General features: G+C 36.4%; 1 protein-coding gene across 8 annotated transcripts in view; it reads left to right on the top strand.

Annotated features, from left to right (window-relative positions):
* ETV1 (ETS variant transcription factor 1) overlaps window positions 1–25,706 on the top strand; it is a 92,429-nt gene extending 66,723 nt beyond the window's left edge. For all 8 annotated transcript variants that reach the window (XM_019804969.2, XM_019804970.2, XM_019804968.2 and 5 more), the window contains 5 exons: window positions 6,384–6,452; window positions 8,046–8,114; window positions 11,396–11,565; window positions 16,859–16,960; window positions 21,685–25,706. In XM_019804969.2, the coding sequence (XP_019660528.1) occupies window positions 6,384–6,452; window positions 8,046–8,114; window positions 11,396–11,565; window positions 16,859–16,960; window positions 21,685–21,906 (632 nt within the window). In that variant the 3' untranslated portion in view covers window positions 21,907–25,706. The remainder of the gene's footprint in view (window positions 1–6,383; window positions 6,453–8,045; window positions 8,115–11,395; window positions 11,566–16,858; window positions 16,961–21,684) is intronic.
* Window positions 25,707–26,043: the final 337 nt, after the last annotated feature.

The following is a 26,043-nucleotide window of genomic DNA, read 5'->3' as shown; positions in this document are numbered from 1 at the left end:
GTGTGAATGAGATCATACTAAATTCATCATTCTCTTAAGATTTCAGCCAACTCCGACTTTCTTGCTTTTTTTTATATGCGGTTCAGTGACTAAGTTGTTATTACATCCATGTAGAGCTTTTGTGACTGATGACAAACAGGTCCTGTAAAACTTCATTTTTGTGCTATCCCACTTGCCTTCTTTCTCAAGTGAATTCAGACATACTCACCCTGGGCCTTATTTTTAGGGTTTTGTTCTATCATAGAGAGATCACATGGGTGTAAAAAAATTCCTTCCCCTTAGCATCTGTTTCAGAAAACTTTATAAAATATAATTTTCTGGATTAGCCACGTGAAATCTGTTCATGGGGCAAGTGGAAACGCATAGTAAAACGACCCCACAGGAGGGTGTATGTGAGTGCATTTGCATTTGAATACATCTTCCTAAAGCTCACGTTGTTTATGCACTCTAGAAGAGCTTTGGATTGTAAACACTGTGCCGGGAAATGGGAAGAAAGAAGCAGTAAAACATGAAGTTTGACGGATGAAACTTCGGCAGGATATGTCATAATGCTCCTCTTTCTTGAATGAGAATAGTGTCATTAGTTCTTGGTATAACTCAGTATTTCTTAAGATAATAGATACGTGTCTTTGAAAAACTTGTTTAAACTCCTGTGTATGCATTGAATTACACCACACACACATATTTTCCACTAAGTGGCTGATAATTTTAGATGTGTGTCCACACACATATTTTAGCCCTGGACATTTAATGTGCCGAGTTTTCCACCATCATTGTTGTATGATGCACAAGTTTAGGTAGACTTGATTTTGTCACCTCACCTCCTCAAGGAGTTGGTCAACTGTATAGAAAATCGGTCTTTTTCCATTGTATTCTCATATGAAAGCAAGATCACGTTAAAACACAACATGGAGCTCACTCCTCTTTTATAGGGATTTCTCATTCACTCTCAGAGACTTGAGTGCCTAATTAAGTTATCACTGATTATTGCTACAAGAATTTAACCAAAAGCATCCAGTGAAAGGGAAGCATTTTTCCTCCTTGCTCAAAGTTTACAAAATCAAATATTTCCAGGTTTGCACACTATTTGATAACAAACAATTTCAGCGAAGTGTAGGGATGTGACATAGGGTCGTGGCAAATATTTTGTCTCCGATCTGGCCTAATACAGTTCGTAGGAGCTTTCGGCAAACTGTGCCCGGAAGGGACCCGTTCCTTCTTTACTACTGGGCAGCAGTGTGCAAACCCGCCAATCAGAGCGGTGTGTAGCTCTATCAAGTGCAAAGTCAAAACTGCACTTTGTGGTCAGACCTTTGGTAAAGCTCCCCAGATCAATTTCCCAATATGGCTTTAAGATGCAAGAGACAGAAGAATCAACGTTTTAGTTTCATACCTGAATATCTTAATTTAAGGGCAATTTTAACAGTGTTACCAGAGGTGAAGGCTAAATCAGGTAGTTTGAGGTGTTAGTTTACTGTTCTTCTTCACTGCCCCTGCATTAACTGTGCCTTCAAATGACAACGGTGCTTTGCTGCTTTGAATTTTTATAGCATATTAGACCAGCTAATCATCCCCCGAATTCATGTGTGACAAATTACAGGTAGGTAAGTTTCTGCAAGCTGACTGGGCCCATGCTAAGTGTCATATTGTAGTGCTTTTTGATCCGTAAGTTTCAAAATAATACAAAATCCTTTGTCTTAAATTTACATAATTCAATTTATAGATTGAATTTAAAACTTTTAATTTTTTTATTTGAAAGAGATAGAACAGGAGTTGGGGGGAGGGGCAGAGAGAGAGGGGCAAGCAGACTCCCTGCTGAGCACTGGGCTCAGTGGGGGCTCAAGGCAGGGCTCCACATGGGGCTCTACATTGGGATCCATCCCAGGACCCTTAGGATCATGACCTGAGCCAAAGTCAGACACTTAACCACTTAGCCACCCAGGCACCCCTGAATTTAAAACTTTTAAACCAAAGTCATTTAGCAGCAAATATCAGGGCATAACATTGTAAATAGAAGCTCTAAAGAGGTACTTCCAAATATTTTGAAAATGTATGGAGATTCTTGCTTAAACCTGATCATAAATTTATAATGAATTTTAAATCAATATATTTTAAATATCACAGGTTCAACCTTCTCAGTAATTGTTTTAAGAACAGCAAATTAAGATATAAAAATGATTTAAAATATATTATTATTTTTAGTTTTAAGTACTGTGGTTTGCTCACTTTAAATAGTCATGCAGGACAATTAAAAACAGTTTCTGTTATTAATGATAAGCACCATTTCTTTTTTTTCTTTTTTTTTTTTTAATAAAGATTTTATTTATTTATTCGACAGAGATAGAGACAGCCAGCGAGAGAGGGAACACAAGCCGGGGGAGTGGGAGAGGAAGAAGCAGGCTCACAGCGGAAGAGCCTGATGTGGGGCTTGATCCCATAACGCCGGTATCACGCCCTGAGCCGAAGGCAGACGCTTAACCGCTGTGCCACCCAGGCGCCCCTAAGCACCATTTCTTGAATCCTTACTGTTGGCATTAAATGAAATGTTGCCCATATGGTCCCTCTTCACATCCTTTGAAGGATATCATGTATTTTTCCCATCTTACAGATGTGAAAGTTGAGAGTTGGATATGTTAAATAACTAAGAAAACATCATCCTCCCACGAAATACCAGAACTGAGGTTCAAAACCAGGTCTGTTAGAAGAAAAGGAGCACATTTGTAATCAGTGCTGTGCTTGTGATCCTAACTTTATAAGCTATGGACACATAATAGAACAGTATAAACACGCTGTCATAGTAACATTTGGGCATGGGTTAAACTGCACTTTATTATTGTTGCTGACTTTGTGAGCTTTATTCCATGAAAAAACATGAATGCACATGTATGCAATGCCTCCATTCCCTGCCACAGAACATTTGCCTTTGAAGTCACTGCTTAGCTAGTTTCGTTCTTAGTTGAGCATTTAGCAAAAGTTAAAATGTAATGCCAAACTTCATTGGTTGGATTTTTTATTAGATAAGGTAGAAATGAAAGCAGCAGGCAATTTAATTAGCAGTAATTTTTCTGGGCAAGTCATTACTTTGATGAACTTCAGAGCAATGTTTATGGCTCCTAATTAACCATGTTAGTCATTTGATTGAATAATCACTTTGGAAATGTTTCTACAATTTGATTAGAGTCTGACCCACTCTGATAGTCATAAATTAACTGATACCACTTTAGGATAACATGACTTTAGTTACTTTAGGGGAATAAACTCCTCTTAGCCATATTTTTTCAGGCTTCTCATGACTGTATAAAGGATACCAATTTTAAGGATAGACTGGATTTAAACAATGCTAGCCAAGTGTCTCAATTTCAAGAGCTAGATGTTAATTTTATTTACTCTGGAGTATAATAAATAGTATTAAAATGGCAGAAAATTATATTCATATATATGTATATATATTTTTTCATACACCATATATATGGCAGAAATACAATTATATTCATATATATGAATATATATATATATATATATTTTTTTTTTTTTTTTCCTAAATTGCCACTCATGGCTTTTCTTAGACCTTAGATCACAAGTTTGGTCTGTGGAACTATAATGGAGGTTCTGGCTTTAGCCTTAATATAAATCATTAAATTATTATGAATTTTAAATCAGTATACTTTAAATGTCATATAAATAAATAGAATTTATGGCCAATAGATACACGGGAATTAGTGAAATGATCATCAGATTCTATCTTTGATGTCAAATGTCCAGGATCATGCTTATTTTATATTATGTTAGAGTACTTTTATAAGATGTTCCTTTAACTTTGAATAGTAGGTTTCTTATAAATGCTTGAATTTCCTCTCCTCCTCTCTTTCTCCCCCTCTGGGGAGGAAAGACTACATTTAGTCACACTTATATATAATGGAGTTTAATCTATATGTTTTCCTCTAGCTGCCTCCAGAGCCAGCCAGCTGTTTTTACAGCCATACTCCAGCTGGGCAGCAGTCAGTAAAAGTATTTTGTGGCAGGGTGTCAACATTGGTACAACAAAATTCTTACCTCTAAACAGCTGCTGAGCTGATGGCAGAGTCATTAACACTGTCCCTCCTAGACCCAGCTGCTTTGAGGGTCCTATGCCTGGCAATAAATCAACATAACATTAAAAATTAATTTGAAGCACCACTGGTTAAAAAGTATGGATATAGTGGATTGCTAGCTATTTGGTAACCCTGATGTTCAACTACTCTGCAACCCCATTATAAGGATTTCAGGAAACAAGATTAACTCTGTCTTTTGTAGGGTCAGAATTCTATACTAGATCATATTTTATATAAAGAAGGCATGGTGTTCTAAAATGTTTGATAATGAGTTTTATATTGTTTTCAACTCATGCCATTAAGATATTTTTGACTAAAAGCACGTAAACTTTTTTTCTGTGAAAAATCATCTAATATTTTGGTTGACATCATCCAGCAAATTTTTAAAAAATCAGATAGACTTTAAAAATGGAACATTCCAGACCAAGAAAGAATGGCCTCTGGGCCAAATAAATAGTGCTAATTATCAGTTATAACATGAAAGTCTGTGGATGGATAGGTAAGAAGCGATGAGGGTCTTTAGTTCCCAGTTCATTTAAATGTTCTTTATTACTTGTTCAGAAATCGTATACTTGCTACAAGTGGTAGAATGGAGGACATACTCTTATATTAAATAGGACATTGGTCATATGTATCTTATAAGTTTATTTTTGTATGTGTTAAAAGTTTCAAAAACTTGTAGAAGTTAGAATTAATTTAGTCACATATATTTCTACATTCCTGTAGAATCTGTCTGTGTTATGTACAGGCTTGGCCCCAGGTTTATGGGACCTAAAACATAAAATTTGGGGAATCTTCTGAAAGAAAAAGAAACAGCATCTACAAAATGAGGTATAGGGCATCAGAAGGGATTCCTGTAGGTGGAGGGTCCTTCCTGAAGCTACACCTTCATTGGCTTTACCAGAAGTCAACCTCTGGTCTTGTGAGTGACATTCTGTTCAGAATCAAAGAACTTGAGCCTGTAATAGACTTTAGGTAACACCTGGTCCAACCCTTTAATTTATATAAGCTTAGATACAGATTGACTTATCTAAAGTCACTTAGCTTTATTAGTAGTAAGTTAAGGACTCAGTTTTAATCTTTTGTCTCCTAATCCATATTCCTGTCCTTTTCCCTATATCTAAGCTAATAAACATGTTAAATACACAGCCATCACTATGACTCAAGTTTAACCATTAACCAAGTTTATTTTCTCAGTGATGAGTTGACTTGGTCAGGTAGGCAAAGCCTCACCCCTAGCATCATAATGGTGTTTGCTATGAAATTGTTGGATTTCTGTTTTATAGACCCATTCGCTTTGAATATGACCTATGCGCTTAACAAAATAAAAAGGCAGTCATACTTTTATCTGGGGGTAGAAAATAGCAGTCACCTTAAAAGGCTAGAGTAATTTTAAGAGATGTGGCAATTTTGTCTTTTCATAATAATTTCTACCAGTGTTCATGAAATAAACCATGACTAAATCTTTGTTGATCTTTTCTTTGAATACCATGGGATATACAAATTTATTCCATAAATGCCCCCAGATGTATCTTAACTCATGACACCATTTGTTTCAAGGGCACTCTCACATTCATGTGCAGTTGCCAGAGAGCCTTCCTTTAGTAAATATGGGTAAAACTTTGAATTTACATATCTGTTGAAGAATCGTGTCCGCTATGATATGCTTTTCATTTTCCATTTCTTTTTTTAAAAAATGTTTATTCATTTAGTTGAGCAAGAGTGTGAGTGTGTGAGCTGGGGGAGGGGCAGAGGTAGAGAGAGAGAATTTTCAAGCAGACTCCCTGCTGAGCTTGGAGCCTCACACGGGCTCAATCTCACAATCCTGAGATCATGACCTGAGCCGGAAGTTAAGAGTCGGTGAGCCACGAGAGACTATGGACTCTGGGAAACAAACTGAGGGCTTCAGAGTGGAGGGGGCGGGGGATTGGGATAGGCCAGTGATGGGTATTAAGGGGGGCACATATTGCATGGAGCACTGGGTGTTATATGCAAATAATGAATCATGGAACATTGTATCAAAAACTAAGGATGTACTGTATGGTGACTAACATAACATAATAAAAAATTATTATTAAAAAAAAAAAAAGTCAGTCACTGAGACACCCAGACACCCCTCATTTTCCCATTTCCTGTGTGGGCTCTGCCTGAAATGTTAACTGCGTGTTGACAGGCTCCCCTCATGGAGACTCATGTCAGTTTCTTTTATTTTCCTGTCTGCACTCTGTCTATTGGTAACAGCACATTTTCAGCTCCAAACTTCTCTTTGACTGATGTTGTTTCTTCTTTCAGAAGTGCCTAGCTGCCACTCCATTTATATGAGGCAAGAAGGCTTCCTGGCTCATCCCAGCAGAACAGAAGTTAAGTTTTCCATTATTGAAATTCCTTGAAATTATGGTCAAAATTATCAGACGTACCAAAGACGCAGTCATTTGATCAATCATTATATTTTATGGGAAAAATCACTTATGTTCCCTAAACCACTATTTTAAAACTTTATCTTTTTAAAGTAAAAGGAGGATGTTTCAGGTCATGTTATCTTAAAGTTGGTTGTTAACATGAGTCATGTGAGTATAAACAGCTGAAAAGTAGATTTCTGTGTTCTTTTTTTTTGCCAACAACCACATCCTTTTAAAATAGAACATGTGTTTTATAGATTAGCCTACCTTACTACTCTCTACTGAAATGTATCTTCGAGGAATTTCAGTTTTGCTTTAAGACCTGTCTGTGTTTTGAAATGAAAGAGAGTAGATTTAAATATATTTGCCCTTATATATTGTGGATTTTTCATTTTTATACAAGTAATTGTTACGAATGGAATTTCACATAAGAGGTCTGCAGAAGGAGTTTTTATTGTGGGTGTGTTCATGGTAACCATGGTGGGAAAGCTTTGATCTAATGGACTTTGATACCTGCAAAGTAATGGATAAAAAGGATCTTCTCTGGATACATTCCCTATTAAGGTGTTCCTGGAAATATGTACATGGTTCATGACATAAATGTTCTGTGTCCTCAGTAAGATGACATAGGTGAATCTTTTTAGGTTAGGTGTAATACTGGTTGCTTTGTATAAGTGATACTGATAGAAGTAAATTCTTGTATTTAAAGAAGAGTGTAATAAGCTGGTAAATCCAAAATATTTGAGACCAAAAATTTAGCAGAAATGCAATGTAATTATTGTCACTGCTATTGTTAATATTATGTACTCACTGTAGAGACCAGGACATCTGAGAAAGAAAACTGTGACTAAAGTATATACAATTTCTTACTGGTAATTAAAGTCGACAATGATTCAGTGAAGGTCACAGTAGAGGATGTATGGGGGAGAAAGTGATTGCTAAAAGCTGTTGATTTATTTTGTATTTTTTCTGTGGACTTAGTTTTGTTACAGGAAAAAAGGAAAGTTAAAAAAGAAAATTAAAACTATCTTGGCTGTGGAAGATGAAAACATGAGGTTAGCCTAGCTAAATATTTCTCTGGGGAAGTAAGAGGTAAACTGAATGTGTTTCAGTTTATCAGGGTAATTGTGCAAGGTAAATATAAGTAACTCATCTTGATTTTCCTCCTGTCTCATGAATAACAAAACTTGGAAGAAGATGAAAAAGGAGATGACATATTGTAATTTCTAGATTTGCCAGGGTTGACCTGCTTTGTGCTTGAGGTTGTAATAATATAAATATCTACCTGTCATATATCACTGTGCTCTAGGTACTATTTTAAACTTGTGTGTATTAAATCAGTTAATCCTCACAACAGCCCCTTGAAGATAGGTGATTTATTATCATTCCCATTTTATAGGTGAGGAAACAGACACAGAGACTAAATAGTGTGTCTAAGGTCACAGAGCTGAAAAATGGCAGAGTCCTTTTCTACCCCAATTTTTGTGTTAATGGCTACATTTTAAATTGCTTGTGAGTTTCATTTGTATCAAATGTATCCTATTTCCTCCCACAGGCTGTATGTTTGAGAAGGGCCCCAGGCAGTTTTATGATGACACCTGTGTTGTCCCAGAGAAATTCGATGGTAGGTTTCTCATTGTGCTTCAAGTTTGTTTTTTTAAGAGGGAGTGGAGAGATCACCCGCGACTCCCCTGAAAGCAGTTGACATCCCTACTTAAAGATTTCTGTGCACATCATTTACGATGCATTCATCTCATGGTAAACTTTGACCTTTTATAAATTCTCTCTCCCTTCCCCTATTCAGAAGCTTTTTCTTTTGTCCTATGAGAGATCTCATTTTTAAAGATAGAACCAGAGAGTATGGTTCTTGCTGAGCCTTGTGTAGAGTATGAGGGGTCTTTCCATTGCCCTACTGAGCACATGCAGCTTATTGCTCAAGATTTATTGAAAGCTGATCCCATAATTAACAAAGCAGAACAGAGAGCGTGCCGCTGAGGGTGCTCAGATGACTAATGCAGCCTCTTTCCTTTTAGTGTTCGTGAAAAGATGCGTTATGGAACGCAGAACAACATAGCTGCCCGTTTAGTGAGTGTTAGTCCTTATTTTTTGTTTTTCCTTTTTTCTCCCCCCTGGGAAGATGTTCTTTACTAATGTGTAATTACTTCGCAATTGCTTAAGATGGAATTAGGAAAGCATTACCTTTTTAATATCACTCGCTAGTGCAGTGACAAGGTCCCAGATTTTAGAAAAAAGTGTCAAGTTAGATAGAAATTTTTTTTTCCTTCACAAAGGTGGCAGAAGTCAGCATCTACAAGGAAGCTTGGGGAAAAGTAACAGTTACTTGATTTAGTGGTTCTTTAGAGTGGTCTCCCTATTTCCTGCTTTGATTGTTTCACAGGAAACGAGCAGGGACCCTCTGATTAGCTGATTGCACAAACTTTGGGGATCATGGCTGTAATGACTTGGTAGCTCTCAGAAGTTTTTAATTGTCATTATTTAAACAGCAAAGTGCACGCTCAGATTGCTTCTCCATCTCTAATTAGTTTCTTGAAGACTACTCTGTTCCTGAGGTTTTTGCTACTCTGGTCCTTCTCAAAAAGAATGATAATTTGGGGAAGATCTGTTTCCTTAGTCTTCCTTTAAATGGCTAAATTCATTCAGGATCATAGGGTTAAGCCCCTGCAGAGTCACTTTTTTGTACTTCTTCTGAATAGATGTTAGTTTTAGGCTTGGAGCTTCAGTGTGATATGTGTAGTTAAAATCATTATCAGAGTGTCACAATTCTTAACATATAGCCTTTTCTCTTAAGACGAAGCATAAAGCCTTTGCTTTTTGGAATGACCTTCATCAGTTTTTTGTTTTGTTTTGTTTTTAATTCTTAGTGAGCTTAACATTTTAAGAAATCTTGATTACCAGTATGGGCACATAAGGAAGAAAATATAGCTCCGGACTACCAGTAGGATTACGATATAATCTAAAAGGCCTAAGTCAGACTAATGTTTAGGAAAGCAATCTATCTTGATTATTTATTCCCTTTGACTTTTAAATATTCTTCAATTTTATACAAGAAAATGTTTTTTTGGAAGACAGTGCTAGTTTTTTATTTTATAAGGAATAGAGAGCAAGAGAATAGAAAAGCAAAGGGTTATTTTTTCATTGACAAGGCTAGTATAGTCTGTCACATTTATAGGCAGAAGCAATCTAGAGATTATAAAATTTGATAGTGTTTCACTCTCTCTGCATAATTGCTCAGTTACCCCATGAAAAAATTTGTAAGTCTCAGAAGGAAAAACTGAGATAAATAAAACTGTCATTGAAATCGATATGAAGAGACACTTCTGTATTATCTAGCTTAGACCAAAATGACATAATGATTTCCAGCAGCTATTGACTGAATAATTTTATTTTGGTTGTGGTTTTTAAAGTGTTGTTCTTTTTGCAATTATTTTAAGAGGTGTGTGTCTGTCTAGTAACCAAAGGAAAGTTTTAAGGAGCTTCTGATTTGGTCTGTTTCATAATTCACATTTACTGTGAATAGATTGGCTTGAATATATTCTGTCTGAATTGTTTCAAGAGTGGAGAAGAGAAATTCATGCATTAACGATGATATGTTTGTAGGGCCCTAGACATTCAATCCCCAGTGTGACCAATTCCACATATTTTTGGGGATGGTTGGCCAGAGGTAGATGTCAATAATCAGGAGTTATGACTGAATTTTTGTTTGTTTGGTAAAAACAAGATAACTGACCAGATTTATACCAGAAGAATTATAACACTAATACCCTTATTGCTGTAATCTACTTAATAGGTTTTTACACTATATATAAATAGCAAATAAATGTAACACAAACCAGCCTTTATTGATTAAAAATAATAGATTTACAGAAAGCTCCTGTATATGTGTTTTTAGACTGCACTTTTAGAAAAAGACTAGCAAGCTAAATTCACGTGACTGAAATGCAAACAAGAGATAAAGAAAAATGAAGGAATTTTTATTTGCTGCCAGTTAAGACAGTGGTAGTGCCAGTATGAAGGTATGGGAAAAAGGTGGTATGATGATAATCCAATATGCCCTGATCTACCTGAGATTTTCCTAATTTATATAAAGTACAGATTACTTAACTCAGAGTTTAAGATGCTATTAAATTTCCTTTGAGATGGGACGCCTGGGTGGCTCCATCCATTGAGCGTCCAACTCTTGCTTTTGGCTCAGGTCATGATCTTGGGGTCGTGGGATTAAGACTCACATCGGGCTCCTCAAGGCCTGGGATTCTCTTCCTCTTGGGATTCTCTCCCTCTCCTTCTGCCTCTCCCCCTGCTCTCTCTCTCTCTCAAATAAACAAATCTGTAAAAATAAGTAAATAAACAAAAGAGTAAATTTGCTTTGAAATATTTGCATTAAAATTTGCCAATTTTTTCATGTGTAGGCCAGTGAGGTATTACAAATTATAGTTTGCAGAATTTGTACAAATAAAATGCCCAGAGCTTAAAATCGATTACTCCCTCTTCCATGTTGCTTAGAGCAGTGAATGATGTCATTAACAATAAAAGCAAGAAGAAGTGTGATTGGATGGTATGGTTTTTAAATAAATGAGTGAAAACAAAAAGGTAGTTATACAGAATTTTAATAAGAAAATGACATTCGTGGATTTATTCTGCACCTGTGTGCATTTATTTTGACCCTTATGTTACATATAGTTGTTTGTAAGTTTGTACAGGTTCTTGGTTTACATTAAATCCTTTAACTGTTTTAAAGCCCTATTTAAAGTGGTAACATTATATTTCATAGAAACCCCTAAAGTGGTCGTGATTTTACCATTTTAATGATTGGTTTAATGTAAATTTTATTTTATGTAAATGTCATGATATTGCTAATAATAGCAACTTTAACATATTTTGATTTAGGAGACATCAAACAGGAGCCAGGGATGTATCGGGAAGGGCCCACATACCAGCGGCGGGGATCACTTCAGCTCTGGCAGTTTTTGGTAGCTCTTCTGGATGACCCTTCAAATTCTCATTTCATTGCGTGGACTGGGCGAGGCATGGAATTTAAACTGATTGAGCCTGAAGAGGTGGGTTTAGTAGATTTTTGTTAGGAAAATTGGATATATTACAATGTAAAGAAACATATATTGATTAATATGCTGAAAATAATTTTTAATTTTAAAAAATTAGAAAGTGGGCAAAGGAAAAAAAATGTGTACATTTAAAATGAGAAATGAATATGACCCCCATGCACTGGAGTGTTTTCCTGAAGAACTTCTCAGTTCAATTTTTATTCTCCCCAGGTCTAGCTTTAGGCTTAAAACTACTATTATTATTACAGCATAACCCACCGATAGCATTATGGACCTCTATAGAAAGGTGACCTTTATATAAAATGTTTATATCTTACTAAAGGTGCTTTCTTGGCTACTATTAAAGTTGACTTTAGTTTTCATTAGTCAAGAAAGGAATGGATAACTTTTTAAAAAAGATTTTATTTATTTATTTACTTGTCAGAAAGAGAGAGAGAGAGCACAAGCAGGGGGAGTGGCAGGCAGAGGGAAAAGCAGGCTCCCAGCTGAGCAAGGAGCCCAATGCAGGACTCCATCCCAGGACCCTGGGATCATGACCTGAGCTGAAGGCAGACGCTTAACTGACTGAGCCATCCAGTTGTCCCTACATGACTTTCAATTAACATGCCTATAACTGCTCATACTGGCTGTAGGGTCTAAATGCATTAGAAACATGTAAAATGTAGTAAGATATCCAGCTATTTTTGAACCCAAAGTAGTTAGTTTAGATTAGTGTCGACTGGACATTTACAGCCTAGGCTAATGGGCCTGTACATCTTAAATTTTCTGCCCTCTGAAACCATATATTTATTCATAATCAGATAACATGTCCTTGTTTGATATCCAGGAAATAAGTCATCTTCCTTATTTAAGAGATGGTCTAATTCAAATTTGTATTAAAAGAAGTTTGAAATAAGAGGAGCTGGTTAGCATGATTACTTCAGATTATCTCAGTACACTAGTAGTCTAGAGTGTTAGCTTTGCATCTCCATTGCCCTAACGAAACACACATGCATAGAGGGCTCAATGTCAGAATTTGAAAGTATCTGTTATCTAGTACGGGCTAAGTATTTGGGTGTTTGAATTTCATAGTGTGTCTAAGGCTTAATTTGTCTGTCAAAGGAAATTCATATTTATGCAGATGTACTTAAATGATGTAAGTGAAAGACCGGTAAAAGTGTGAAGCACTAGCAAAGGGAGACTGGAAACACTTAATATAAAGTAACTTGAAAGCCCTTTAACATGATGGGAATGTGTGCTCTTCACCTCATGACACATGTTAATAATCACTGCAAGAGTTGGTTCATCCTAGAACTGAGTACGTTCAACAGGAATTTATAGCAGTTATTTCCCTTTTCCAATGACTAAAATGAAGTGAGCACAAACAGAACTTTTTATTTTTCCCATATATTTGATTAAGGTGGAAAAATTACTGAATTATGTTGGTCATTACTGATCTCAGAAGAATGAAACCTTTACGAACATCATTAAGTTCTTTATTTAGCATTGTTGACTTTCATGAGCTTTCATGATGGTCAGGTTGAATAAGTAGAATAGAAGACTTGAACAGGTGACCATCAACTTCATCAGATTCTGAATTTCTGTGATTTTTGAATGCAGGAAAGACATACCATTACATCTGTTCAGTACAGCAAACAAACATCTCGATACCTTTTCTGTGGTAGACTCATAAAGTAAAAGAGAGCCAGGTGATTCAGAGTCAGTAGACCATTTCCAAAGAGTAACTAACTCAGTGGTAATTGTTCAGTAAGTACTAAGTCTCCTAAGGCTTTTGTTCAAAATGAAACATCACATTTCTAATGCCGCTTTACTCATTGTTGGCAACTGCTTCCATTAGGCAATGGCTGTGCCATTTACATTTATTCTTTGGAAAGTCTTAGTGAAATTTCTTTGCCTCTGTGGCCCACAGTCACCCTCTTTCTTGTACCACACAGGAGATCTTTGAGGGTCTCTGTAAGCATGGCTCCTGGAAGGCGCCTCTGGAGCCATCCTTGTAAGAGATACTCATTGGTTCATTTCTTTCTATTTCATTGTGCAGTTTAAAATGATATTGAGTGAGACTGTCGTCCTGTGCTGATTATCTGCTCGGTGTGTTTGGGTAACATTAGCAGGCACATGCTCTTTCACTTCTCTTTTTGAGATATTTGAGGTAATGAGGTGTTATTTTCAAGTTAACCATGGATCCTAGGGAATTATCTCAGGAAACAATTATTAACATAGTAAAACATCTCTAGGACTTAGAGAAGTCTGTCAAAGATATTCAAACTTGTTGAGCTAGGAGAGTTACCAGGAAGTCTGATAACGAGGACCTGATTGTGGTTTCCAGGTTTACTGTTGGGTATTCAAACATGATTTTAAAAATCAGTTAATACTTGAGCTATTACATTTTTCTTACTTAATTCATTTGATAAGAGTGATTTTCTTAAAAGATTTTATTTATGCACGTATTTGAGAGAGAGAGTGTGCATGGGGGAAGGAGCAGAGGGAGAGGAGCAAGCAAACTCCACATTGGGCGCCAAGCCCAACATGGGACTCCATCCCACGACCCTGAGATGATGACCTGAACTGCAACAAGAGTTGGTCGCTTAACTGCTTAACCGACTGTGCCACCCAAGTGCCCCAAGAGAGATTTTTATACTGCAGTCGCCTTTTCAGTTTCCTTACTAAGAGTCGAAGTTTTCACTTGAAGGAGTATCGTAAGGAAGTCACTGGAAGTGTTGCCACTACTGCACCCACTCCACGTTGAGAATGCTGCTTTGGCTTTTAGCCGTGCTGGAGATAGCCGTGGTGGGTGGCTCACACAGGAGGGCTGAATGGGCTTTTGAGTTTGTAGGTGGTCTAACCTATCCTGGAAATTATTTGTATTATCTGTTGAGTTTACGTTTCAATCTGTTTTATTTTTATTATTGTGGTAATAATATTTAACATGGGATCTGCCCTCTTGTCAGATTTTGAGTGTCCAATACAGTATTGTTAACTGTGGGCATGTTGTGGTAGAGCAGATCTCTAGAACTTACTCACCCTGCATAACTTGTCTGCATCTCATAGGCATTTTGGTGTGTCCCACTTCTCTTTATGATGAATGTGATGTTGAACGAATCCACACAGCTCTAGGAATATATTTTATTCCTTTAAAATGTCTACTAATACCCACTTGTGCTGAGAATTAACTGGCATCCTAAGAGTCAGACTATGCTGATGGTATCCAAAAAAAATCATCTTTCTTTCCCTGGAGACTTCCACTGGGTTGTCTGGGTTTTTTTTGTTGTTGTTTTTTGTTTTTAATTTTTATTTATTTTTGCGAGACAGCGAGCCAGCATGAGCTGGTGGGGTGGGCAGAGGGAGAAGCAGACTCCCTGCTGTGTAGGGAGCCCAGTGCAGGACTCGACCCCAAGACCCTGGGATCATGACCTGAACTGAAGGCAGACGCTTAACTGACTGAGCCACCCAGGCACCCTCCACTGGGTTGTCTTAAAGTTTGCAAGTATTTTACTTTCTAGGTGCATCCTGGTGAATTTCTAGAGGAGAATCATTTACAAATGAAAAGGTATTCAGAAACTGGTGTTCAATTTAAGGAAATAGTAAGAGTTTCTTTTCATGGCCCTTCCCGGTTAGCGTGCTGTTTACTTGCCAAATCTGTTAAAGATTTGCTGATGTCCATTGTTAGGTTTTGAAAAGACATTTTAGGGGCGCCTGGGTGGCACAGTGGTTAAGCGTCTGCCCTTTGGCTCAGGGCATGATCCCGGCGTTATGGGATCGAGCCCCACATCAGGCTCCTCCACTATGAGCCTGCTTCTTTCTCTCCCACTCCCCCTGCTTGTTCCCTCTCTCGCTGGCTGTCTCTATCTCTGTCGAATAAATAAATAAAATCTTTAAAAAAAAAAAAAAAGAAAAGACATTTTATTTAGATAGTATGGCTTTCGTTTCTTATTGCCACCCTCCCATTGCACTATGGCTTCGAACACTTACATTAAAATGTAATTTATCTTAGGAAAATTCGGATGTGCTTGCCATGGTGACTGCTTGCATGTGTAGTCATGTTCCTGTTACATCACATCTCTCTGCTCTTAAAAAAGTATACTGATGCATGTGGCTAAATTACATTGTATCTTCATTCAGGAAATACAAATTAGGGAGGGAGAAAATAGCAAGGATCAGTATTTTTGAAAGAAAAAACAAACCCTGGGGAAAGGTAATTGCTAATAAAGTGGAGAGACAGAATGATCTCTCTGAAAAGCAGTCTATTTTAGGATATGTGACATAGCAACAACTTGGAATTTCATAGAAATGAAGGAAAACACTAACCCTATTAGATAATGTTCTCTTGGGGTTGCCTAGGTATGCATGACAGCTGCACTTTCTGCTCAGACTAATAAAATATGGGAATTAATGAGAACCTGACTTTAGCTGGGGTTGCAAAAGCAGGCTACACGGTTCAGTGTGATGCTTCAGCCAGCCCAGGATGGTGGTTAGGTGGGGGGTACTTGTACATTGGGGAAGGAGTTTTCCTTGAAAAACTCTGCTTTGCCTGATAAGTTGCTCCCCCAAAGCCACATTCTCAAAAGCTCTGAGATTTTTCACTAAACAACAAAGTAGACATTCTGCTTTAGAGATTTTTGTTTGTGGACTCATGTACATGGTGACCTTTTCCACTTCCTTCTTATTTTTAGTATCCAATTACTGTTCTCTAAATGAATGCTTAATTCCCCAGTTTAGTATTGGTTACAGTTTTATTCTGGTGCTGCTTTGGGCAATAAAAATTATTTGCAGTTCAGATTATGAATTTGTATACTGTTTCCTCTGCTACACATACAGTGCCACTTGTTCATTCTTTTATTTGGTATCAAACAGGAAATTTTTTTCTTTAGTGTATCATAACCTCAGAAAACACCTTCACAAAGAGATCACTAAGCTGTTCTTGGTCTGTAGGTTTTATCTGAAAAACTAAGAAGCAAAGAACGGGCAGTATATCTCAGAATGGTGAATTGCAGCCTGTTCATTCCCATTGTAAACACATCGCCTTATTTCCATTTAATTTTGTATCCAAAACAATAGTGACAAAGAATTCTGTTGTGAAGCTTCAGAATGATCACTGCATGCCTGGCTTAAAAGCAAACCAGGACACAGGAAAATTCAGTTCATGATAGCTTTTGCCTCTTTACTTATGTCTTTAATTTGGATGTATTTTGGAAGATTTGGAAGTAACTGATTAATTCACTAATGTTTTATGAAAGATCTTGATAAGGTAATACTTAACACTACGATGTAAATTCTGTTTTGGTGGCAGGTGGCCCGGCGTTGGGGCATTCAGAAAAACAGGCCAGCTATGAACTATGATAAGCTTAGCCGTTCGCTTCGCTATTACTATGAGAAAGGAATCATGCAAAAGGTGAGCAGCTACAACAGCATTAAAATTCATTGAAATGTCTCACATTAATCTGCATGTCATACTTTAAAAGCCACATATCATTGCATTGCTGAAGCAAGGTTTTCACTCATTTTAACATATGCTTAGCTCTTGGTTTTGATATAACAAGCCTTTCTATTTATAAATTCATGGGCTTTATAGACCTATCTTCTAGAAACTAGTAGACTTTCTGGGAGTCCCAACTTTACCGTATTTGGTAAAAAATGTTGTTTCAGTACTAATATTCCCATATATCCCCAGAAGTCGGTAGTCTGCTGCATTCGCCACAATTACATAATTTTGAAATGCTTTTGTTTATGGATTCCAGCAGTAACTGAATTCTTACTTTTCCCCTCCTTGTTCTGATTCTTAAAATTTTCAGAACATTTCTTATTCTCCTGAAAACACTTTTCTTGTCTGAAGTCTTGCCTGGTTTTGCTGTTTAAAAGCTAAACCGTTTATTAAAAATAAGTATTTGATATTTCATTGGTGAATGAAGTTAATTGTATTTTATCTCAAATGAGCTTCTCTTACTAGTTCAAGGTGGCTTAAAAAAAGGATTAAGATAAAACAAATGAAGTACACTTAGAACAAAATATACAATTTTTGAAGAAGGTAATGAATAAATGAATAAAGATTAAACACTGGCTATTACTGTTACATCCTTCAGCCCTGCATGTGTATTCGTTCCAATTGTCTAGACTGTGAACTGTGTTTATGATGTATCTCTTGTGAACATTACTGTTTTATTTTGCATCCTTTGTTCATTTGGGGGACACAAACATAGTTAGATACTGCAGATTGTGGCATATTTTTATGCCACTATAGTTATGCCAAGAAAAACTAGACCAGTTGCTACATGGAACCTACTAGAGTAGAGGAAACAGCATCATTGAGCTTTTAGACCAAAGGGAATCAGTGCTCTGGAGTTTGCCAGCTCAGACATTAGAATGCCCAAGAATCTCGAAAGATAAGGCTGAATTCTTTGCTTCCTATTTCCCTGAATCTCACCTTCAAGATATATAACCGTTTACTACCTGCTCCCCCGTCCTCTCCACCTCAACCCTGGGATCCTTTTTTAATTCTTCCCTTCCTCCCACCCACCTTTTCCATTTGCAGCCAAATCCTTTGAGACGCAGTCCATTCCTTTCATTTCCCTCACCATCTCGCTAACTCCTGACGCGTGGGGTGGGCTGGCGCTGTAGGTGCCCAGTTCCCCTGGGCAGTGGTGCGCAGCGGTCAAAGCAAATGCAGACAGGATTTAGGCTTGCATGCTGCCTTCTCAGTGGATCACCTTTTGAACAGATTCCTTTTCTGCTAAATGGTGGTGTTCTTACTTCATAAAGTTGTTGTCATCATTAAGTGAAATAAGGTAAAAGAAACTATTTGCAGCAATTTATTTATCAGCTAATATAGACTAGCAAAATGTATGTGACAGAACTTTTGGGGTGTTGGTGCATAATTTAAGAAAGCATAGTTTGTTTAATGGTGAAATGTACAAAATTGAAGTCTACTTGTAACATAAAAATGAAGGCTTTTTACAATTTTTACGGACATATTCACACTTCTTCCTCATATGTGTTGAGCCATTTTACTTGCTACCATTTGACACAACTGTGACTCCCTCATTGCTTCACTGATATTGTTCCCTCTGTATAGAGTGTCTTACCTTCTGATTTTACCTAACATCTGTACCATACTAAAGAAAATTCTAAGAGTCGTGCAGAGGGAAATTATGCTGTCCTTAAAAAACAAAAAACCTATGATGTAGAATTTTGTATTTCGGTGTGTAGGGGAAAATGTTTTTATGACCACACTTGTTTATAAACTTAAATTATGTATGTATGTGGTGTATATGAAGGACAATTAAATGGAAAGCTTAGAAATTGAAATAAAAATAATCAAATGGATCTAAACATGTAAAAAAACCCTGCTTATTTCAGTAGTTCTGAAAGAGATAAGAAATGATGGAGTATGGCTTTTAGACTGTGCATGTGTGAACCTTCTATTTCAAAACTTAGAAATGCCTAGAGAAATCTATGCAAATACTTTGACAGTAGATATTTGTGGATAATATAATGACAAATCATTATTTTTTTTTGGTTTAATCTATAATTTTTAATTTTCTGCCAGTTTTTTTATGTTCCTTCTGAGATTTAAAAAGTTAACACATAATTTAAATATCTAGTATTTCAAAGCACAGTTCAAAAGCTACTTCCTTGTTAACTTCTGGTTCTTCTCTCCTATAAAATTCATGTTTTCTCTATCTCAGCTTTGCGGTTTGGGTATATTTAAGGTACAGCATTTTCTAGATTGTAATTTTATTACTAATAATGAAAGACATGATTTCCCTTGGTAGTTATCAGCCCTTGTTCTAAACTCCGTGACATTTAACGTAGTTCAATAAATATGGTAGTAGTTCCAAAAATGTTTTTTCATAAGAAAAGTAGTAGGAAGCCGTGAGTTAAGGCTGACTCCTTAAGAGATCATATAATCTTGAGTGCATGCTGTACAGTTTAATTCCCCACAGTGATTTATCAAATCATTTTTTTTTAAAGATTTTATTTATTTATTTGACAGAGATAGAGACAGCCAGCGAGAGAGGGAACACAAGCAGGGGGAGTGGGAGAGGAAGAAGCAGGCTCATAGCGGAGGAGTCTGATGTGGGGCTCGATCCCATAACGCCGGGATCACGCCCTGAGCCGAAGGCAGACGCTTAACGAGTGTGCCACCCAGGCGCCCCTATCAAATCATTTCTAATTATAACCAATAGCAACAAGTTGAATAAAAAAGCTACCAGTAGCCTGAGGCAAATACCTCTTTTTCTACAGCTCCAAGCAAAACAAAGCAGGTTATTAAATGTTCTAAGGTGTGCAGGCCATTTATTTATTTTTTCCCCTCAAAATGCTTTGAATAAAGAAAAACAGGAAAACTAGGATTTCGTATCTTAGCTTTGTTTCTGATATTGCCTGTTTTTATTTTTATGGCAGTTTCGCTAATTTCCTTTTTATATGGGATTAAAGTAAATAAATTTACACCAGCTCCTCTGTTTGCTGTGCAATGTCCTAGAGACTTCCATCTCAGTTTTACAAGAAGCTTTCCAAAGGAGCTGTTCCCACCTCTATTGCACAAAAAAAGGGGAACTGAGGACTGATTAAGAAACCTGTCCAAACTCATAAAAACTAAGTGTTTGCTGTTTTCAAACCTAAGGATATTCATATTCTTCGGATTCTCTCAATTGGTTCCTCTTACGAGGTAAAACATCCAGGACGAAACAGTGTTCTAAATCGTGAGTTCAGAACAGTAGCACTCTTGGTAGTGGATTCTTATTTTCCAAACATATACAGATAGTTTATAAACCATGAACTTACCATCCTCCTACATCACAAAGCAGCTAGCAGTGCCTTTTTTTGATACATAGGAACCCAGAGGCATTGAATAATTTTCGCCTTTCTAAAATTACTAATCTCTGCATACACATGAAGATTTACCTCAATGTCAATACAAAGAATTGTATTCATACACACACCCCCTCTCACTCTCCACGCCCCCCCCCCATATTTTTGAGAACCTCAGTTTTGTCTGTTAAAACGGGTGGGGGGTGGGGATGTGCATATTTATTTCACCAATTGTTTATAATTTCCTAGAGAAACATTATTCTTCAAAATTTAAGTTTGGGACATGTCATTCCCTACAAATTATGCTACTTCTCCTTTATTTCAGGCAGCTGTCACATTTCTTTTTCTCATTTCCTCCGTATGCATTGTATATTTTAAATTCCTTTCACTTTTTTACACCTCTTACTTCAATTTGACACTTTACACACATCCTTAACTTCTGTCTAATGCATCTTGCCTTCATTTTTAAAAGTGATGTACCCAGGATAATGCTGTCCCTTGATCCATCTTTCATATAAATAAAGCTATGCATCTTTTTTTCTTTTTTTTAGATTAGAATACACAGTGCCAAAAAAAAAAAAGAGAGAGAAAAGAGAAAAGAACCAGTTCACCCTGTGAATCAGTGAGTCACTAGTCTAGTCTTATTAGGAACACAGCACATTTTTCTTTTAAGGTTTGGAAGTTTAGGTTTTCTACAATTTCAGAAATGTAATATTAAGAGGGAGACACTACAACTTAAAGGTCCAGTTATTTTATAAATAAAGATATTACCATTTAAAGCAAAGGAAAAAAAAATTAATGTAAGATGTCCACATGAAATCATTGATCCCCCCGCCCAAATAACAATGTAAGTTTACCTTTATATTAAAACGAGCAAACTGCTAAGCTTTCTAGCTGTGCCTGGAATGAATGTAATGTATAATTACTCAAGGTCAATCATTACTCAAGGTCACATATCTCTCTATTGGACTGAAGTTTATTCTACAAAGTAAGGACTTTTTTGTTTTGTTTTTGTTTTGTTTTGTTTTGTTTTGCTTTAATGGTATGTGCTAACACTTGATTGCTTTCCTTTTGTTATACATGCTTTCTGACATATTAAACCATGTTTTTGTAATTTCTTTCCCATTTGGGGATGGTGAAGGTTGTGGTTCTTCTGAACTTAAGTGACATATAACCTTATGTCAGTTTCAGGTTCACAACATAGCGATTCACTGTTTGTATATATCATGACATGATCACCCCGGTAAGCTTAGTTAACATCCCTCACCATACATAAGGATGGGTTTTTCTCTTCCGTGTTTTCATCAGGTGGCCGGAGAGAGATATGTCTACAAATTTGTGTGTGATCCGGAAGCCCTGTTCTCCATGGCCTTCCCAGATAATCAGCGCCCGCTGCTGAAGACGGACATGGAACGTCACATCAATGAAGAGGACACGGTGCCTCTGTCTCACTTTGACGAGAGCATGGCCTACATGCCGGAAGGGGGCTGCTGCAACCCGCACCCCTACAATGAAGGCTATGTGTATTAACACAAGTGACAGTCATGCAGGGCCTCCTCGCGCTTCTCCTCTTTTTGCAGGATGCAGAGAATCTCCGAGTTCTCTTCGATCTTTGTTTGATTTTTGTTGTTTGTATTTTATTTTTAAATAATAATACACAAAAAGGGGCTTTCCTGTTGCATTATTCTATGGTCTGCCATGGACTGCGCACTTTATTTGAGGGTGGGTGGGAGTAATCTAAACATTTATTCTGTGTAACAGGAAGATAATGGGTGAATGGGTGGGGGAATATGGGGATTACTTTTTACTTAGGCTTGGGATGGGGTCCTACAGGTTTTAAGTATGATGAAGCTATATCATGTTTATTTGATTTCATAACAACATAAGAAAATGTTCATTTTCTCTGGGTATCTATGGTACAGTTAATTCACATTTGTAAATATCCACTTGGAGACTATTTGCCTTGGGCATTTTCCCCTATCATTTCTGAGTCTCTGCAAGGTGTACAAAAAACAAAGAAACAAAAAAAAAAAAAAAACGTAAAAAACAAACAAAAAAAAAAAAAAAAAAAACGTAAAAAACAAACAAAAAAAAACAAAAAAAATAAACTACTGTAAATGGCAGTTTAATTGTTAGAAATGACTGGTTTTGCACCTGTTGTAAAAAGGTATTTAGAGATCGCATTTGCTGTTTTTTGTTTTGTTTTGCTTTCTATCTGACTCACAGAGGATAACCATAAAATGGGTAATTCTCTCTGAAGGTGAGTGATCACCATGACTGTAAATGAGGGGCACAATTTTGGACTCTGGCTCCAAACTGAGTCATAGGCCAGTAGCATTCCGTGTACCTGGTGCCACCTTGCTGTTTAGACACAAATCATACTGTCGTTTAAATATTTTGAAGCCCTTTTCAGTTAAATAATGATGTGTCATGGTCCTTTGAGATCTCCATTTAAATGTTAAATCTGGGATCACAGTGAAGCAAAAAAAAATATCTATCTCACTTCCTTCAGTACATAAAGAAACATTATTTAATCGATAAGAATTAACTGTACTAAATCACATATTATGCTGTTCTAGATACAGCAAGCACTCCTTAAGAAAAATATCCAATACACTAAATAGGTACTATAGTAATTTTTAGACATGGTACCCGTTGATATGCATTTAAACCTTTTACTGCTGTGTTATGTTGATAACATATATAAATATTAGATAATGCTAATGCTTCTGCTGCTGTCTTTTCTGTAATATTCTCTTTCATGCTGAATTTACTATGACCATTTATAAGCAATGCAGTTAACTACAGATAGCATTTCAGGACAAAATAGATGACTCAAACCATTTATTGCTTAAAAGATCGCTTACGCCATGCTATGCTATAAGCAGCTTTTATGCACATTGACAAATGAAGAGTAAGCTTCAGCTTGCTAAGGGAAACTGTGGAAACTTTTGTAACTTTTGGTGAAATAGAAAATTACTTACAAACTGTCGAAGAACCTGAGGAAGTTGCTGTATATGACATAGTGCCGGCACTGATATTCATCTTGTTTTAGACACTTGTGTAAATGTGATTGGATTGTTTGAAAGAAGACTTAAAGATTTAAAGTTTCAGAGGTTTTTGTTTTGTTTGTGTTTGGCATTTGGAGAAAATAATTGAAAGCGGAATAAGTTGTTTCATTCACCTTGGACCAAAAAAAACCCAAAAAACAAAAAACAAACCCCAAAAAACCCAACAAAGTAAATGGTGTTATAAATCTTTGAATAGCTTGCTAAACCATTCAAACAAGAAGCCTGAATTTTGTTCAGTCCATCAATATCCCAGAGGAACAACATTTTTTTAAGCGTCTACAGTGAAATGTTAAGAAAAAAAAAAAATCTTAAACACAAAGCCAAAATGAACCTATAAAAGTATTTCTTGACGAGCACAGGAAAGATTGTTGAAAGATGATTTCCTGGCTACCCATTTTCCAATGTGGCACAGATCACAGCCCATGTATCTAAATTGAACAGTTATTGGGAAACCCACATACCATAATCAATACTACTCATATTCAATCCTACAAAAAGGCCTATTTTAATTTCAACATATGTATGTAACCTGTGACTTCAATGATTGTTCTGCATATACATTATATATCATTTGGCCCATTATGGGCTAAGAAGTATGCCTTAAAAATGAGAACTTCCCCCCCACTATGGCCATTTACAGCACTTAGAGTAAAAACAAATTTTAAAATATTCAGCTAAAGATTTATTAGAAAGAGAATTAACGTATTTGGAGAAATTGAAGGAGAAATTAGAAGTGGGTCTTTAAAATATCATCTAAATGAAATTGTATTGAGGATTTTTTCTTTTTTTTTCCCCTCTTTTTTTTTTCCTTTTTCTTTTTTCTTTTTAAAATTCTAGTTCTAATTTCCCATTGGGGAAGAATTGGACTATCAGTTATCTTAGGGATCAAAGGAAGAACTGGTATTAATTATATAATATTTAAGGACAAACTTTTTATGCTTAATGTAGTGACTCACAAAACAAAATGAGTAATTGGCCAACATTAAGGATATTTCTAATACAGAATGGTTCTAAACATTGCATTATAAACTCTTTCGGGAAATGTATTCTAAAGATTTTTTTTTTAAGTTCTGTTTTTATTCTACTTTTTGTTCGCTTGTGTTTTTATTTTCAGATAGATTAATAAATCTGGCAGCTGATTTCTGCAAGAATCTCGTGTTTTGAATTTCTAAATGAATTGGCTACTCAAACATAGAAAATTAATTAAAAATATAACATTTTCCTTCCACTGTGTAAAGTAAACTAAAAGGAGTATCTCCCCTAGTGTTTGCTGCCTCTTGATGATGACATGCTATTTATTACCCAACAGACTGATTCCAACAAAGAATCAAAGGATATTATATCCTGAACAACTCATGAAAAATGACTTTTCATAAGTTATGCCTGTGAAAAATGCTGAAAAATAAAAGTCCACAAAGCTAACTGTGCAGAGCAGTTCTCTCAAATCCTAGAAGGATTTTAGAGGTCGTTTATTTGAACCTCCTTTTTCCAGATTATTTTAACTTCTTATAGCTGCTATAACAAAGTTAATGGTCTGAAGCTACACAGATGTATCCTTTTGTAGCCCTGAAGATCAGAAATCCAAAATGAGTCTAAAGGTGCTGATATCAAAGCGTGTGTAGGGCTTCCTGTCACAGGCTCCAGGGGAGAATCCCATTCTAACTTCTACTTTTACTTTTGGAGGCTGCTGGCATTTCTGTCTCCCAGCTCCCAGCTCCTGGCTTCTTCATTCAGACTTCTGTTTCTATGGTCACATCCCTTTGTCTACTAAAGTCTAATCTTCCTCTGCCTACCTCTTCTAATCTGTCCCTCTCAAGATCTTTAACTCGATCACATTTTCGAAGTCGGTATCATTCACGGGTTCCCGGTAGCTATGGAGGGGCCCGAGGAGGGTACTGTTACTCAGCTACGTGATAATAGATGAAGACCCTAATAAATACACTGATTGATTTACCGATGGGCAAAAATGTTCTGTTGATGGAGGTAGGATTAGAAGTTACTGAAGAACATTTTTGTTTACCATTGAAATAGTTTTACTTGGCAGAAATGGTACTGAAAGCATTCTATTAAAGTTCACCTGTTCCACTAAAGCATCTGGTAATTGCATCAAGCTTTGATATGATTTAATAACGCCTCATGTAAATATTATGTAATTAGAGAAAAAAAGTAAGGTGTGATAATTACAGAGTAGTAGCACAGTTAATTCTGTTGTCCAACCCAGAGTTATATTTTTTAAATAAATTTCTTTTTGTGCTAGTATGACTTGTTACTATATGATCTTAATTCTGCAAGGGATTACTATTTTTTAGGTAAGAATTATAGAGTATGTCTGTTACTCAAAAGAACAGCTCTAAAATATGAGTTGACCTATCTTTATATGACAAGGACAGAAATCTTTTACCCACTGTTATAGCATTTAACTAGATCATGGGAGTTTCTAAAATGAGTTACTTGGTCTATCAAGCAACACTTTCAAGAGCTTATAAAGACAAAACATTAGAAGGCCATTTGAATGTTTCATACTGGGTGTCTTAAAAGAGAAAAAAAAATTTTAAAAATAAGTGAGTGAGCTATTTTCCAGTTGGAGTTTGGCATG

This window comes from Ailuropoda melanoleuca, chromosome 1 (assembly GCF_002007445.2).
Source record: "Ailuropoda melanoleuca isolate Jingjing chromosome 1, ASM200744v2, whole genome shotgun sequence".
Lineage (NCBI taxonomy): Eukaryota > Metazoa > Chordata > Mammalia > Carnivora > Ursidae > Ailuropoda > Ailuropoda melanoleuca.
The sequence above is the reverse complement of the archived record's forward strand: the minus strand, read 5'-3'. Positions and strand labels throughout refer to the sequence as shown.